Genomic DNA, 17,759 nt, shown 5'->3' on the forward strand with positions numbered 1-17,759 from the left:
CCACCCTCTCACCGTCCCCCGGGGTCAGTGACTGACCCCCACCCTCTGACCGTCCCCCGGGGTCAGTGACTGACCCTCACTCTGTGGCCAGTGGGGAAGGTGATTGGTGTAGGTCCTGTTTCCGGTCTCCTCTCCCCACTTGTCGGTGTTCTCTGTAAACTTCAATAATTTAACTCCCGGGAATCCCGCTCCGCTCCTGACCCCGCACTCACGTGATGGCGCGTTGCTTGGGACGTCCGCCATGCTCGCGTCGTCCTGGAGCCGCACTTCCGGTCCCTTGGTGCAGCAGCGAATTGTACCGACCTCCGCCAGCGCCACCGACAAACGTTCCGGTGAGACGAGCATCACTCCTCATTGTAAATGCTGAAAATTACTCTAAACCAAAATTTGTAACAGCATTTCCTCCATATTATCCATAGATATGAATTAAGATAGAACATTCAGAATTATTATTTCCATAAACTGCAATCACACTGCTGGTTTTGGATGTAGCAGATGTCAGGGATTTTACTTTGGTGTGTCTATCTAACTATCAATAGGCAGATGAATTTAACTAACTACCTGTGTCACCAACTCCTTTCTGTCCCCGGCCCCTGGTTCAGGTAAAACCAAGCTGTTTGTAACCTGTCCTTCGTAAAACCCAACGATGAGCTTCTAACTCTGCATAAAGCAAAAGCAATATGCAAGCTGGAGATCTGAAATGAAAACACAAATTGCAGGAAAAGCTCAGCAGGTTTGGCAGCATCTCTGGAGTAGTAACATAGCAAATCAGAGCAGGAGTAGGCCATTTGGCCGTTGAAACTTGATGCGCCTTTCAGTATGATCATCCAACTCAGTACCCCATTCCCACTTTCTCTCCATACTGTTTGATCCCTTCAGCCGTAAGAGCTTTCTGACACTTTCTAGAAAGCGTTCAATCCTTTGGACTCAAGCATTTTATGTTGGAGAGAATTGCACATGCTCATCATGGATGAAGAAATTTCTCCTCATCTCAGTCCTAAATGATATACCATGTATCCTTAGACTGTGACCCCTGTTTCTCGACTCCCTAGGCGTCAGGAATGTCCTTCCTGCATTTACCTTGTCTAATCCTGTTAGAATTTTATCAGTTTCTTTGAAAACCCCTCTCATTTTTTTAAAACTCCAGTGAATAAAGTCCTAACTGATCCAGTCTCTCTCAATGCTTCAGTCCTGTCATTTCAGGAATCAATCTAATTGCAGTCCTTCCCTAGCAGAACAGCCTACCTCAGCCTTCCTCGGATGAAGAGAACAAAACAACACACAGTACTCCAGGTGTGGTCTCACCAAGGCCCTGTACAATTGCAGCAAGACATCCCTGCTCCAGTACTCCAATCGTCTCTCAATGTGGGTCAACACACCATCTGCCTTCTTCACCACCTCCTGTGCTTACATGGTTATTTTCAGCAACTGGTGTACAAGAATACCCAGTTTCCATTGTAGTACCCTTTCTCAATCTATCGCTGTTTAGATCATAACCTGCCTTCTTGTTTTTACTACCAAATTGGATAACCTCACCTTTATCCACATTCTACTTCATCCACCAGAATGAGAGAAAGAGAGAATCAATGAAAAGTTTGTACTGGACTTGGAATGTTAACTGTTTTTCTCTCTCTGCATAGATGCTGCCAGACCTGCTGATTGGATTATCCAGCACTTCTGTTTTTACACCATCCAGGGTCTCAATAATAAAGGCTTTTAACTTTCTCCTCCACAGTCACTCACCAAAACCTCAGCCATGCATTTTCAGCACTAAACTGAACTGTCCAATGTCCCCAAGCCACCTGAATATCGTCACTGTACATGCTGATCTTCACTATCTGGTTCCCAAACACCTAAAACTTCCTCAATTATGTTTAAATCCCCTGACATATCTTTATCTCCGGAATCTTCTCAATACCTGCAATGCCTTCATCCCTTTATCTAGCTGTCCTCAGTTATTTATAGTTCATGATACAGAAAGAAGTCATTCAGCCTGACAAGTCCATGCCTGCTTTCCATGGTGAAACCTAATCAGTCTCACTTTCCTGCTCAATATTTTCATTGCTCCTCATTGTCCTGCACATTTAATTCCTTCAAGTGCCCTCTTCATTTGTATTTAAGTGGGTGGCATTGCGGCTCAACGGTTAGCACTGCTGCCCCACAGTGTCAGGGATCTATGTTCAATTCCATCCTCAGATGACTATCCACATGAAGTTTGCACGTTCTCCCCGTGTAGGGTGTGTAGGGTTCCTCTGGGTGCTCTGGTTTCCTTCGACAGTCAAAAGATGTGCAGGTGGATTGCCCATGCTAAATTGCCCATTGTGTCCAGGGACATGTAGGTTAGGCGGATTAGCTATGGGAGTTGCAGGATTACAGGGATAGGGTAGGGGTGGTGAGTCTGTGTGGGATGCCCTTCAGAGGGTCGGTGTGGACACAATTGGCTGAATGACCTGCTTCCACACTGTTGGGATTCTTTGATTAAATCATTGATGGCTCCAGGTCATTGCTACGCATTGCATAGTAAAGTTCCTCTGCACGTTCTCTCTACGGCTATTGCTCATAACCTTCAATCTATGCCCCGTTGTCCAACTAACAGCTATTGGGAACAGTTTTCTTCCGTGTTGACCTTAACAAACCTGCCATAAACTTTTATACCTTTATCAAATCTCCGCTCAATTTCTGCCTTTGCTCCGAGGAGAACAAACGCACTCTTTCAACCAAACCTTGTAACTAAAATCCTCTAACTCTGGAACAACTATAGCTTTTCTGCATCCTGTCAAGGATGTCTATAACATTACCTTATGATGACCAAATCTAAATGTAATATTCCCGATATGAGGCCTCAGTGGAGATTTGTAAAGGTTCAGCATGACTCCTCTGGTTTTACAATCACTGCCTCTTTTTAGGAAGCCCAAGATTTCACTTTGCTAACTACTCTCTCAATAACTCCTGCCAAATTCAAAGTTCAAGACATGCTAATACACCTGCCCCTAATCAGGATCCCATTCCTGTTGTGTGAGTTAATAGTTCTGCAGGGGTTAATGTTCATATTATACCAGCTCCACCTATTCAACTAATACCACACACAGTCTGTGGGTGGAGACAAGGAAGTCGACTCGAGCTTTTGGAAGGAGTAGATGTATCTTTACTGCTCCCCAACGTCCAAGTAATGATGCCTGAGGGACTGCAGTTGGACCTATTGCTTTCATGCAATAAATCTTTATATTATCTAAAAACACAACCTTTTGTGCAAATATTCTGCAGTGATGTATCCTTGACTGCTAATCACTAGATAGGCCCAAGACAAAGCAGAGACAAAGGGGAATTGGTGATAGTGAGGTATGTCAAACAACCTGTACAAGCTACATCCTGGTAAAGGTGGCAAACATGACAAGGTATCAAGAGGGTAGCATGCTGGCTCAGTGGTTAGCACTGCTGCTTCACAGCTCCAGGGATCCAGGTTCAAACAACTGTCTGTGTAGAGTCTGTGTGTTCTCCCCATGTCTGTGTGGGCTTGCTCTGGTTTCCTCCCATAGTCCAAAGATGTGCAAGTTAGGTGGATTGGCTCTGGTAAATTGTCCTGTAGTGTCCAGGTTTATGCAGGCTCGATAGATTAGCCACGGTAACCGTGGGGTTACAGTGATAGGATGGGGGTTGGATCTGGGCGGGGTAATTTCTGGAGGGTCAGTGTGAACTCAATGGGCCAAATTGCTTCTTTCTGCTTGGAGGAATTCTATGAGTGGTCCTCTTTGTTATGACTCTGAATCATAACTCTGATTACCCGTGGACATATCAAACGTCAATTATTATGAGCCTTTTAAAATAAGGAAATACATGTTGACTACAGAGGTGAATTCAGTGGCAGTCTAGAGAGACAGAGAGAGAGAAACTCTAGACATCACACCTAACAAGATGCTACAGAAGCTTTAAAGGGAGAAAATGCATGACAAACTGTCCTTGTAATCCTTGGGAATATCTCAGAATGTGAACACGATGCTAATAAAAAAAAGACAGCTGAGAGACACATTTGCTTCCCCCCAACACCTTGAAGGAGTAGACAAGTCCTAGTTCCTGTACATTAATGACCTGATGTTCTTGTGTGCAGATAAGGGTGCTGTGAGGGTCACAGCTCTCAGGACAGCTAATTACACAGCCCAGTACTGCAGGTAAAGCAAAGTGAAAAAGTTCTCTCTCATTCTGACAGTGAGCCACTGCCAAAAGGAATCAGGGAAAAAAAGAGTTTCAATCAACTTACAAATTCAAGAATCTTGAAATCAACTGTTCAACTACCAATGTCATCACTAGTGATAATATCAGTATAACAGCCGTAACATTCAACTATCCACTCCTCACAAACAATTCAGAGACCGGTCCGTTTTATCTTCTTTAACATGTGGACTCCTCTTTTCTTTCCGGCCTGTCAGTACACGTGTAATGTTAGTATTTCATCTGTGTTTAGTAATGAATAATCTGACACTTTTCGTCAATTCTGCTGCCGCTTGTCATTATCTGATTAGACCACAGTGATCCTCCCTCATTCAAGAGAGAAAGCTGGTAGTGGTTTAACCTGAAGGTCACTACAGCTCAAGTGAGGGGAGAGCTTGATCTCAGTCAATGTAGGAATTGACCCCATGCTGCTGCCATTACACTGGATTACAAACCAGTCTTCCATATAACTGAGCTAACCGCTCCACACTTAAAGTGTCTGTACTCTTACCAGAACAGAGGGCTGCTCTCTCATTAGAAAGAGATAACTGGTAATGATTTAACCTGAAGGTCACCATGCCTCAGGTCGGGGGAGGAGGGTGAGAAAGAGAATCCCTCATGGTGCAAATGGATTTGTATCATCCACGCTGTTCGCCACTCCTCCGTGTTTGGTCTCATCACCATCTTATGAAATTCTCTGTGTATTTCAAAATTGAAGGATCATTTACATACACCAAAACAAATAGCAACAGTCCTCATACTGACCATTGAGGAACGCAACTGTCTGCCATCCTCTGGTCTGTAAAATAGCCATTTCTCCCTGTTTTCTGTCTTTAAGGCCTTTTTTTTAACCAGTTGGTCACTGACCCTCTAATTCCATGTGGGATTTGGTTAGCTCAGTTGGCTAGTTTGTGTTATACAGTGCAACCAACAGCATAGTTTAAATCCTTGCACAGGTGGACATTACCCTGAAGGTCTCACCTTGCTTTTGCTTGAGGTGTGGTGACCCTCAGGTTAAACCCAGCTCCAGTTGTCTGTTTCTAGTGAGAGTGTAGGACTATGGCAACTTTACCTAAGATTCCACGGGTCTCAATTTTGTTAATCAATGCTATGTATTTTGTCACTTTTTTTTTGAAATCAATACAGGCAACATCCACCACCTTGTCTTTGTGTAGATTAGAAATTAGAGAAGAAGGAATGGGTAAAGACTGATCTCTTCAGGCCACCAGATTTTTGAAGTACAGAAAAAAAACACATTGCAAGCGACACTGTGGTTACAATTTGATTCATCCAGATCAAAATAGTCCTACCCCACAGGGCACCAGTGAAGAGGCATTGAAGCTGTCATTTTCAAAGGCTGCAGACAGGTTAAGAAGATGTTTACCTTCGTCATGGTTATGTGGACCGTCATTTATAACTTTGAGCCATTTTTTTATTATGGAAAACTGATTGGAGGGATTCAAATGGATCCATGGAAAACAGGGATGGATTTGGGAGGAGCTAACACATTAAAGGATTGCAGAGTGGATTGGGTTGTTGGAAATGGCATGGTGGTGGTGTCAATGGTCGGTTTTTCAAAAGGAAGGGTGACAACAGCAGATTTACTACAAGGCCTGAACAAAGAGGGTACGACAATACTGTGGCTTTAAGAGGTGTATTTTGTCCTGGGTTTTTTTAAAGCCAGAGTTATCGATCAGTCTGCCAGAGCTGCTGTGAGGCTTATGTAAACAGCTTATGAGGCCTTGGGCTTTTTAATTAAGTTGAAACAATAGAAGCAGCCTGAATGGGTGTAGTCAAGCTATCACAGAACCAGGATTTTTAGTTTTAGTTTTCAAAAGTTGCTGTGGGGGGCTTGAAGAAATGGAAGCTTTTTTTTCACTCTCTCAGTTACAGCCTAAAGCTGGGTGCTTGCTTCCTGCTACTGTATTTCTTTTAGATTTTTATTGTCATGTATACTCAAGTACAAAAGTTCAGAAATACAGTGAAAAGTGTATAATGCCACCACACAAGGTGCAATCTTAGGTACAAGTACTTAGGTACAGAATCTTAAGAACAAGGTAGAAAGAAAGAACAAAATTAAAAGTTAAACATCTCAGTAATTATCATACAACGAAAAACAGAAGAAATAAGGATAAAAGTTACACATTGCACACCTTCTTAGTTTTAAGTAGAATATAAGGAGTTGCATGTAAGACAATGTATTATCTGAATTTGCCTTTTGCCAAGGGTGTGTTTCTGGAATGTTACTATATTGGAACAGTTAATTAGTAATAGTTACTGTATTTATTGTTCTATTAAGTTATCCAATAGAATTGTTATTCCAATCCCTTCTTTCTTAGTTGTATTTTAACTATAGTGGATGAATAAAGTGCACTTTGCTTTAAGTCCAGTAGTTTGACCAACCAAATTGCATTTGGAATGCCACATATTACCTTTACTTTTAAAATAAAAAAAAGTTAGGGTCTCGACTATCTTCTGAATATTTTGAGGGGGTTTGATCTGGTCCATAACAAGGGCCATCTTTTGTATTGGTTAACACAGGGACCGAGAGTTTTGAGTGGTTAGGTGTGAGACTAGGACCACAGGAGCAGGACAGGATGAAGTGAGAGAGGGCATGATGGGCAATAGGAGAGAAGCTGGAGAAAGATGCAAGTTCAAGACTGGTGCAGGGTGGAGATTTAGAGGAATGTTGGTATGTGGGCAGCTGATCAGATATCATCCTCGAGTGTATTAATCCCCCCAATAAGTACAGAGTTGAAAACTCTGATCAAACACTGCTGCCTAAGTTATGGCTACAGTTTGTACTGAATTCAGTCATGACAACCAGAGGATTTCAGACTTAATTGAAACTGTTGTTTACGTCCAGTTTTCTGAAGTCTTTAATTAAGGCAGGTGTAAATTGCACACTAGCAGTAAGAGTGAAAATTGCATACAAATTGAATTTAATGGGCTGCAGGGAATTAATGAAGTCTATCTCAATCAGAGCACAGCAATTCTGCAAGCAGTTGGAAAGTCGTAAAAGGCTCTTGAAAACATGAATAACTTTTGTTAAGTTTGAAGGTAACAGAATGAAAGTCAGGAACAAATGAAAGGAAAGGAAACAAAGTGTATTCTAGAATATGCAGATAATTGATTACCTGGCACCTGACCCCTGTTTAACTGTTGTTGAATCTAGAGGGTATCTGCCACTATTCCAATTGCAACATTGCAATATGACTGCAAAGAGCATTTTTAAAAACTTTGTTCTTTGATGGGTTGCGAATGTCACTGGCAAGGCCAATTTTGTTGTCCATCCCTATTTCTCCTTCAACTGAATCATTTGCTAGGTTTTCAAAGGACATTTAATAGGCGACCACAACATGTGGAGTTATGTATAGGTCGGGCCAGTTAATAATTGCAGATTTTTAAGTCATAAGGATGACACAAAAGAGTCTAACAGAGCAGAATAGCTATGTTAACTGAGCAGGCAAAATCTTGCCAGATGGAATATAATGTGGGAAAGCATGAGGTTATGCAACTTAGCAGGAAGAATAGAGGAGCTTAATATTATTTAAATTGGGAATGACTGCAGAGCTCTGCAGCACTGGGGGATTTGGCAGTCCTCATGTATGAGTCACAAAAAAAGCATAGAAATTCGGTATATAATAGGAAAAACAAATGAAATGTTGACTTTCATATCATTGGGAATGAAGTATAAATATAAGGAAGTCTTGCTAAAACTATAAATGCACTGTCAGACCACACCAGAATACTGTGAACAATTTTGGTCCCCTCATGTCAGGAAAGGTGCACTGACATTGGAGGCTATCCAGAGAAGGTTCTCTAGGTTACCCCTGGGTATGGAGGGATTTCCTAATGAGAGGCTGAATGCTTGGGCTTTTACTGATTGGGAGTTTAGAAGAATAGAGGAGACCTTATTGAAACATGTAAGATTCCTAGGGCTCAACAGGAGGTGGGGGGATTTCAGAAAGGTTGTTTCCCCTTGTGGGAGGGTCTAGCACCAGAGGGCATAATCTCAGAGTAAGGGAACACCCAGTTAGGACAGAGATGAGGAGGAATTTCTTCTCTCAGAGGGTAATGAATCTGTGGAATTCTTCACTGCAGAGGGCTGTTGAGGCTAGATCTTCAAGTATATTCAAGGCTGAGGCAGACAGATTTTTAATCAGGAAGGAAACCAAGGGTTATGAGGAAAGGCGAGAAAGTGGAGTTAAGGGTTATCAGATCAGCCACAACCTCATTGAACAGTGGAGCAGACCTGATGGGCTGAATGGCCTACATCTGCTCCTACGTTGTGTGATTTTGTCTCATCTATATTGGTGAACCAGATGGTTTGTCCTAAAAGCCAAGGTCACCAGCGCTGAGACAAACTTTCAATTCGAGATTTATTAATTGAATTTAAATTTCAATGGCTTTGATTATTGGATTTGAATTTGTGCCTGGACGTCTGTGTTACTAGCCTTGTGATGTTACCACCATGCCACTGTGTTTTCAGGCCACAGCGGATTATTACTGTCACTGGGATATGTCGGCCTGATGACTGCAGGGGTCCTGAAATCCAGCCTCTATTCCTCTTTTTGGCAACTGCTTGAGACCACAGTTTGCAACTTTGGTGTCACACTGGAGAAGCTCTGCCCAGTTCTGTACATTTCCACAACTTCACGTGTGGTCTGTTTTCACTTTCGTAACATTTCCCCAGTCTGTCTCTACTTCAGCTCACTTGTTGCTAAAACTCTCATCCACGCCTTTGTTACTTTTGACCACTCGAGTGACAGGACTGAATTTTCCACTTTGAAGTTAAAGAGTGGCATCAAGTGTATTGGAGAGCATCCTTTCTGTCTGAGATAACAAGGTGTAGAGCTGGTTGAACACAGCAGGCCAAGCAGCATCAGAGGAGCAGGAAAGCTGACTTGTTGGGTCTGGACCCTTCTTTCTGTCTGAGCACTTAGCAACTTATCTCATGCGGTCACATGCTTCTCAGTTCATTAGCTATGCAAGCGAGGTGTTACAGAAGTTAATCAGCCCATAGCATGGCAAGAGAGACAAAAGTGCTTGCCCACTTCCAGGATCTTCTAGGGTCAAAGGTTTCTGGCACCATATTGAAAAACCAGTTAGGTACTGATATGTTGGTACTTCCTTTGGAGCCAGAAATTATTGCCCAGACAGAAGAATGGTAAATCCGAACAGGAACACTTTATTGGAGGATGCTCACACCTGTACAGCTGTTTCTAGACTGGACCAAAGCTCCACCCATCCAGGTCACCTGACTATCTCTCTTAAAGGGATAACACTCCCAACTACATACATAACAGGCACCACTTCAAATGGTGCAAGCCAGGAGCTTCACAGGAGCCCATGGTGGTCGCTTCCAAAATCCCAGAAGTGGCTGGCAACAGATGGAAACTAGTTCTGAGGACTTGAATGTTAACTCCGTTTCTCTCCACAGATGCTGCCAGATGTGCTGAGTTTCTTCAGCAACCTTTGTTTTTGTTTCTGTCTTTGCTAGAGTTTAACATGAGTCATTTTATAAGCATGCACTGAAACTGAATTTTAACAAGCTGAAGGATAAAATAAAGTGAATTATGTGAGTGCATTGATATACTAACCCAATCCAACTTGAGTCATGTTGTGATGCGAGCAAACCTTAATTCGTATGAACATACTAACCAGAAGCAGGAGTCAGCCATTTGGCTGCTTGAGCCTGCATCCCATTCAATAAGGTGATGGCTGATTGAAATCTCAACTCCAAATCCAGACCCACTTCCATCTAGAAGGGCAAGGGCAGCAAATACCACCACCATCTGCAAGTTTCCCTCCAGGCCACTCACCGCCCTGACTTGGAAAGATATCATCATTCCACCAGTGTTGCCGGGTCAAAATCCTGGAATTCCCTCCCAAATGGCAGTGGGTCAACTTGCAGCATACGGACTGCAGCGGTTTAAGAAGGCAGTTTACCACGTCCTTCTCAAGGGCAACTAGGGACAGGCAGTAACTGCTGTGACACCCACATCCCATGAATGAAGTTTTAAAAAGCTCCACATTCCCACCTTTGGCACCCTTGTTAGTCAAGAATAGCTCCCACACACAATCATAGACCGAAATGTACATTTGACTAGTGTGCTAATGCATGGCAGAATTTTATCCCTTGCCTTACATTCGACTCTCTCCTTTGTAGGAAATGCTGTGAATAAGAGTGGACCATTCAGTCTTTTGGGATGGCTTTCTCATTCAGTTAGATTACGACTGAATAAATATTCAAGGAGGAAAGCCCATGGAGATTGAGAAAAAGAATTGTACATCTGTTGTGTATGATGTTATAATCACCAAACAGCATCATAAAGGAGCTTTAGCCACATACATTAACCAGCATTAAGTTGTAGCAGGTGTTGTAATTCCGGTATATCATTGTCAGCAATAACATGTGACAAGTGTTTCCACTTGTGAGACTGCCATAATTGATAAATGACTACTAACACTAGTAAGACATCTGGTCAGTATATGTTTCTGTATCTTAGATGTATCTCAAGACATTCTTCTTTTATAAAATTAAAATAGTTACTTTACATTTACATTTCTTACATGCACTGTTAAAATATACTAACATCCCTGCATTTTGCATGGCCAATCCACCTCACCTGCACATGTTTGGACTGTGGAGGAAACCAGAGCATCCAGAGGAAACCCACACAGACACAGGGAAAATATGCAAATTCCCCACAGACAGTTGCCCAAGGGTGGAATTGAACCCAGGTCCGTAGCACCGTGAGGCAGCAGTGCTAACTACGGAGACACTGTGCTACCCTATCAGGTAGCCTCATGTTCATCATTACTGACGATGAGCTTTTTAAATTCCAGCTTTATTAATTAATTAGTTTCCGACATTTGTTGTTGAACTCATATCCCTGGAGCATTAGTACGGACCTTTGGATTCGTATCACTACCAGTATGCCATTGCCCCCACCTGTGTGATCCCCCCTTTTCAACTCAAAGGTTAATGCAGAGAACAGTTTGTTCAGTGTCACTGGGTCAAAATCCTGGAATTCCCTCACTAATGGCATTGTGGCCCTACCAATAGCAAAGGGACTGCAGTGGTTCAAGAAGGCAGCTCACCACCGTTTTTTCAATGGCAGCTAGAGACAGGCTGGCCTAGAGACGTGCTGGCCTAGCCAGTGATGCTCAAGTCCCATTCACAAATAAGAAAAAGTCCATTTGAGGACATTAATGGTCGGCGACTATTGACCACATGGGAGAAAACAGCAGCTCGGAGTAACTGGTTTGAAAACTCCTCCAGAAGGGCCCCAAGCGAAGACCTCTGAAGATGTGAATGAAGCATCAGATAAAACCAAACCTGAATGCATGAGAATGGAAACTCCCTGACAGCTCAGAAAGTAGAGGCTTCCATGGGAATACAGAAAATGATGATCTCCTGACAGCTTTGGAATGTCTGCTGAAATGCTGAAAGAAAGCAGAAGCCTACATTAAAACCTGACATCAATTGAGACATGATTCTGGAAACCAATGGGCTATATCTGAAGATTACTAAGCAAGGAATAATGATCCTAATCTGGAAAAGCATAGGCAGGAAAATAAGGCACAGAGTCTTCAGAGGAAGCATCATTTTGTCAGAAATGGTCTTTGTGTTCTCAACTCTTGGAAGATTTACAGATCAATTCTTTGTTAAGAGAAAACCAGTGCAGCGTGGTAAATAAACCATAGTTAAACATTGGGGTTTAGCATCAGAAAGGAAACGAATTGCATGCCACAAATGATACCCTGAGTGAGCAGCATTTAATTCAGCAACATTTGACTTGGTGGGAACAGTTGGTTAAAACATGAATTGTGATGAATTGGCTTTGGAAGCATTCATTAACTTTGACTGTATGGATGAAATTACTCCCCTCATGGTAATGCTAGGGTTGATAAATCTGGCAATAAGTCTTCTTAAAGATGAAGCTGAACCACTAGATATTGAGTGCAACCATCAAAACAACAATGTATAGCACTTCCAACTCACAAATGCTCTATGTTCCAATATAGTGAATAATAGAACCACCAACACTCTAAAAACCTAAACTCCATGGGAGCTCAACACGCAACATAAATAACACTAGAGAAGAGATATGTTAATGAATAGAGATTTCCAAGGTTATTATCTGACTTTTTAATAGAACATATGGAAGTTCAAGCTCCAATTGGCAAGAGTGTTTACATTAATACAGCTGCCTTGTAATTCCAAACCTGATATGCACCAAACGCATGGGCTCATACTGTTTGTGACCAATCAGAAGTAGATGCTTTTAATTCATGGTGCATCAAGCAATCACTTGGACTCCATGGCGATGGTCTAGTGGTATTATCACTATTAATCCAGAGACCTAGGTAATATTATGGGAACCTGGGTTCAAATCCTGCTGCAGTAGATGGTGGAATTTGAATTCAATTAAAAAAAAACAAATCTGGAACTAAGTGTCTAATGATGAGTGTGAATCCATTGTTAATTGTTGGGGAAAAACATGTCTGATTCACTAATGTCACTTAGGGATGGAAGCTGCTATCCTTTCTTGCTCTGGTCTCCATGTGACTCCAGGCCCACAACAATGTGGTTGACTCTTAAACTCTGGGCAATTAGGAATTGACAATAAATGCTGGCTAGGTGATAGGTGATCATCTGATGAATGAATAAAAGGAAATAAAACAATGTAAGAAAATTTTAGATCAAAGGGTATGCAGCAAAATCCTCTGTCTTTGAATCCTGGAGTCTTAGATTTGTGCAGCACGGAAACAGACCCTTCTGTTGAACTTGTGCATACTGACCAGATATTCTAAATTAATCTAGTCCAATTTGCCAGCATTTGGCCCGTATCCTGCTTAACTCTTCCTATTCATATACCCATGTAGAGTCCTTTTAAATGTTGTTATTGTACCAGGCTCCACCATTTCCTCTGGCAGCTCATTTCATTATGCGTACCACCCTCTGCATGAAAAAGTTGTCCCTCAGGTCCCTTTTAAACCTTTCCCCTCCCACCTTAAACCTATGACCTCTAGTTTTGGACTCCCCTACCCTGGGAAAAAGACATTTGCTCTTCACCTTATCCATGCACCTCATGATTTTATAAACTTTTGTAAGGTCCCCACTCAGCCTCCGACACTCCAGGGAAAATAGCCCCAGCCTATTCAGCCTCTCCCTATAACTCAAACCTTCTAACCCCAGCGAACACGATAGTAAATCTTTTCTGAACACTTCCAAGTTTAACAGCATTTTTCCTGTAGCAGGGAGACCAGAATTGAATGCAGAATTCCAAAAGTAGCCTCACCAATTTCATGTACAGCTGCACCATGACATCCCAACTCCTATACTCAATGCACTGACCAATAAAGTCAGATCGGACTCTCATGATTGCAACTATTTGGGCAAATCTGTGTTTCAGATGACCTCTTTCTCCACATGTGGAGCCCTGCAAACATGACAATCAAGATTCCTCCACATTGGCGAAGACCTCAAGTCCAAAAGTTTACACTTGGAGCTGAAAAGTCATCCAGGATCTGAGAAAGTTCATCTCCAGACTATACAACTTAACGTGTAAAGATGGAAACGTTGTGCACATGTTACCTGGTGGTGTTGGTGGTTAATAATAGCAGCAGATATAGGAAGATCTATTCCAACTTCACCAGCAATGTGAAAATGCTGTAGGTGGACCTTTTGACTGCCGAAGAAACATCTGTGATGTAGGCTAAACAAAAGCCAATTGTCTGGCCCTTAGGAGAAACATTTTGCATCAAAGACTTTCAGTTCTTGATGACCTTGTATGCAGTTTGAGGTATTTGTGGGTCCCTATTTTCTACTTCATTTCTTTTCATTTTTGGAAAACTTTGTACAATAGTCTCTCAGGTCAAAGTCTGCCTTTGCCAGTCAAACAGATTCCATCCTCTACAAACTTTCTTGCTTGGTAATTGTGAATTTATCATTTATGTTTCCTACAAAATTGCGATATAGCAGGAGGAGTAGGCCATTCAGCCTATTGAGCCCTCTCTACTATTCAACATGATCACAGCTAATCCTCTGTCTCAATGCCATATTCCTGCTCTCTTCCCATACCTCTTGACAGCTTTAACATCCATAAATCTATTTCTTTTTAAAATATATTCAATGACTTTGCTCCTACAATCTCTTGTGGTAGAGAATTCCAGCACTTTAATACCTTCTGAGTGGAGGAATTTCTCCTCATCTCAGTCTGAAATAGCATTCCACATATCCTGAGGGCCTGGTGTCTTGTTCTGGAGATCCCAACTAAGGAAACATCATCCCTGAATCCAGTCTGTCCAGCCCTGTCAGAATTTTATATGTTTCAGTAAGATCCCTCTTATTCTTCTAAACTAGAATGACTACAGACCCAGTTGACCAATCTCTCCCCATTTGCCAAATCTGCCATTGCAGGAATCAAACTGGTGAACTTTTGCCGCATCCTGTCTATGACACGAATTTTTCTGTTGGGTAATGTTAATGATTCCAGCTGATGTTACTACTGGACAAGCCAGATCCCAGATTGGAATCTGGCTTAACAGTTCATATTTTATTTTTTGTTAAGTTAATGAAACGATATTTCACTGAAACACAATCACAGGTTTGGTTTTATCAATAAAGTGTAAGTTCATTATGCAAAAAAGGAATATACCAAGCTATTTACATATAACACAATTTGAAAGGTTTCAAAGTACACAGTAAAATACAATCTCATCAATCCCAACAAAATCACCTTACAGTACTTACACACGACAGAGTTTGCTTCTCTTTCAGATCGATAGGCTTAACTTAACTGTTTATTTCAATTCCAAGTCTTCCTTGATTAGACTAAGCTTAAATATTCTCAGCTTCAAATAAGCTCTTCAAGGTTCTAAACAAACATTCTGGTTTGGAACTTTCAAATTAAAACCTTTACACTGAGATAACTTATTTCTTAACATTTCTGAACTAACTGCTTTCTCTAGGAGCAAGTGTTTCATACGTCCAACTGCAACAAGGCTATCTGTGAACTGAATATCAAAAGCCTTTCAAGCTGTGGGCTTTTCTTCTAAGCAAAAAAAAATTCTCAATGAATGCATGTTACTGCTCCTCAGTCTTTACTCTAGCCACTCATAAAACTCTCCTAATGCAAATAAACTTCCATTATCACCTTAGGAACTCCCTCCTCTCATGCTGGCTTAACAAATACTTTGAATTAACTCATTGAACCCCTTCATACATGCAGGCCAAAAGGTGCATGCTACTAGTTCAAAATCAAAACTCTGAAATAAATTATATTAAAAGTATATATGTATATAATATACATAAATCACAAACATTGCATTACGGAAAAGAGATTACACAGAATACTCCAAGGCCCTGTACCACTGTAGAAAGAAATCTTTGCTCCTGTGCTTAAACTCTCTTACAATGAAAGCCAACATACAACTTATTTTCCTAACTACTGCTTGCATCTACATTATTTGCTTTCAGTGACCAATGTACGAGGTTACCCACATCACTTGTACATCAACATTACCCAATATATTACCATTTAAATAAAACCTGTCAAATTAGTCTTCTTCACACTTAGCCACATTGTATGGCACCTGCCAAGAATTTGTCCAATCTATTAAGTTGTTGAAGCTGCCTTCAAGGCTTTTTGCATCCTTCTTATCACGCACAATCCCACCTAGTTTTGTGCATCAGCAAATGTGGAAATATTACATTTGATTCTCCCATCCAAATCTTTGCTGTATTTGTGAATACCTGATCCCTATGGTATCTCTCTTGTCACCGCCTTCCAGTCTGGAAAAGATCAATTTATTCCTACCATCTTTTTCCTGTCTGGTAAACAAATCTCAATCCACTTTCAGTATGTTACCTTCAATCCCATGAGCTTTGATTTTGCACACTCGTTTATTATGTGGGACTTTATCAAAATCTTCCTAAAATTCCAAATGCTCCACACCTACAGGTTCCCCTTTATCTATTCTACTGGTTATATCCAAAAACCTCCAATGTATAACTGTTGAAATGTGTGCATTAATTCCTTAAATATTAACCATAACCTATTCATTGTCATTTTTTCTAATGAGGCTACCTAATGCATCCATCATAAAGTCAAGAGTGGGGATTATTTTTGTTAGCTACACAATGTTCAGCACAATTTGAAACTCTTCAGATACTGGAGCAGTCCTTGTCCAAATGAAGCCAGACCTGGACAATATCCAGGTATGGGCTGATAAGTGGTGAGTACGAATCATGCCATATCAATGTCAGGCAATGATCACCCCCAACAAGAAAGAATCTAACCATTTAATGGCATGACAATCTCCCTATTGTCAATATCCTGGGAGTTACCATTGACCAGAAACTGAGCTGAACCAGCCATAGAATACTGAAAGAACTGCAGATGCTGTAAATCTGAAACAAAACATTAAAAAAAAACAGTTCTGAAGAAGGGTCACCAAACCAGAAACATTAACTTTTATTTCCCTCCACAGACCTGCTGACATTTTCCAGCCATTTCTGTTTTTGTTTCAGACATAGAATACTATGGCTGCAAGAGCAAGTCAGAGACTTGGGGAATAACTCACCTTCTGACTCTCCATATGGCCTGTCTACAATCTATAAGTCAGGGGTGTGATGGAACGCTCTGTATTCGCGTGACTGAGTGCAGCTGAACAACACTCAAGAAGCTTGACACTATCCAAGGCAAGGCAGCTGCATGATTAAATCTTTCATTACCAGTGACACCCAAAGTCCTTTTGCTTTCTGCCTATATTTCCTAAATACTGATATCCTTAGATGTTCAGTTCACACCCTAGGTCACTCAGCAGCCACGTGTCTGTAACTGCATACATACCATACTTGTTTACAAACTTTTGTTCTCTTCATTCATCTACCTTATTGCAAATGCCCTTTACATTCAAACATAGTACCTTTAGGCTTGAGTTTCAACCCAGCATTATTATTTTGGCATGCTTTTGAATGCTTCTACCAATGTCTTGTTGTGTTGATCCAGCTGGTTACATGTTTTAAAGGGAATGGGGTAAAAAGAGAAGGGACATGGCTGATGATAAGGAGTAATAGCAATCAAGGGGTTTGTTCTCTTGGCTCCAGCGGCACAAAAATTGGGTATAATATTATGAATTTTATTTTTGTCTGATAAAAATACCAGTAAACAAAGGATTGCAATGAGGTAAACATTGAGGCCATAAAGTCCAACCAATTTAATGCAATTAAACTCTTTAAACTCTTAATGTGGATTAGTTACATTTGCCAGAAGCAATATACTCAAGAACCTGTCCTCTGCAATCAAGAGGAATATATTCAAGTCTTGCACCTTTTCTGATTTACACGGGATGAGAGGCTTGACTTATGAGAAAAGGTGGAACAGATTAGGTTGAAATCTACTGCAGATTAGAAGATGAGGAGCCTTGATGAAAGTATATAGATCCTGAGGATTCCTCACAGGTTAAATGTTGAAAGCATGTTTACTCTTATGGGAGAATGTAGAACTTGAGCTCACTGCTTCAAATCGGGTGTTATA

The 17,759-nt window shown here is 41.3% G+C and overlaps 1 protein-coding gene across 1 annotated transcript in view; it reads right to left on the minus strand.

Moving 5' to 3' along the window:
* Positions 1-318, minus strand: part of nubp1 (nucleotide binding protein 1 (MinD homolog, E. coli)) — a 62,172-nt gene extending 61,854 nt beyond the window's left edge. The window contains exon 1 of the mRNA XM_048609306.1: positions 213-318. Coding sequence (XP_048465263.1) covers positions 213-243 — 31 coding nt within the window. The 5' untranslated portion in view covers positions 244-318. The remainder of the gene's footprint in view (positions 1-212) is intronic.
* Positions 319-17,759: the final 17,441 nt, after the last annotated feature.

This window comes from Rhincodon typus, chromosome 21, assembly GCF_021869965.1.
Source record: "Rhincodon typus isolate 14 chromosome 21, sRhiTyp1.1, whole genome shotgun sequence".
In the NCBI taxonomy this organism is placed as follows: Eukaryota; Metazoa; Chordata; class Chondrichthyes; order Orectolobiformes; family Rhincodontidae; genus Rhincodon; species Rhincodon typus.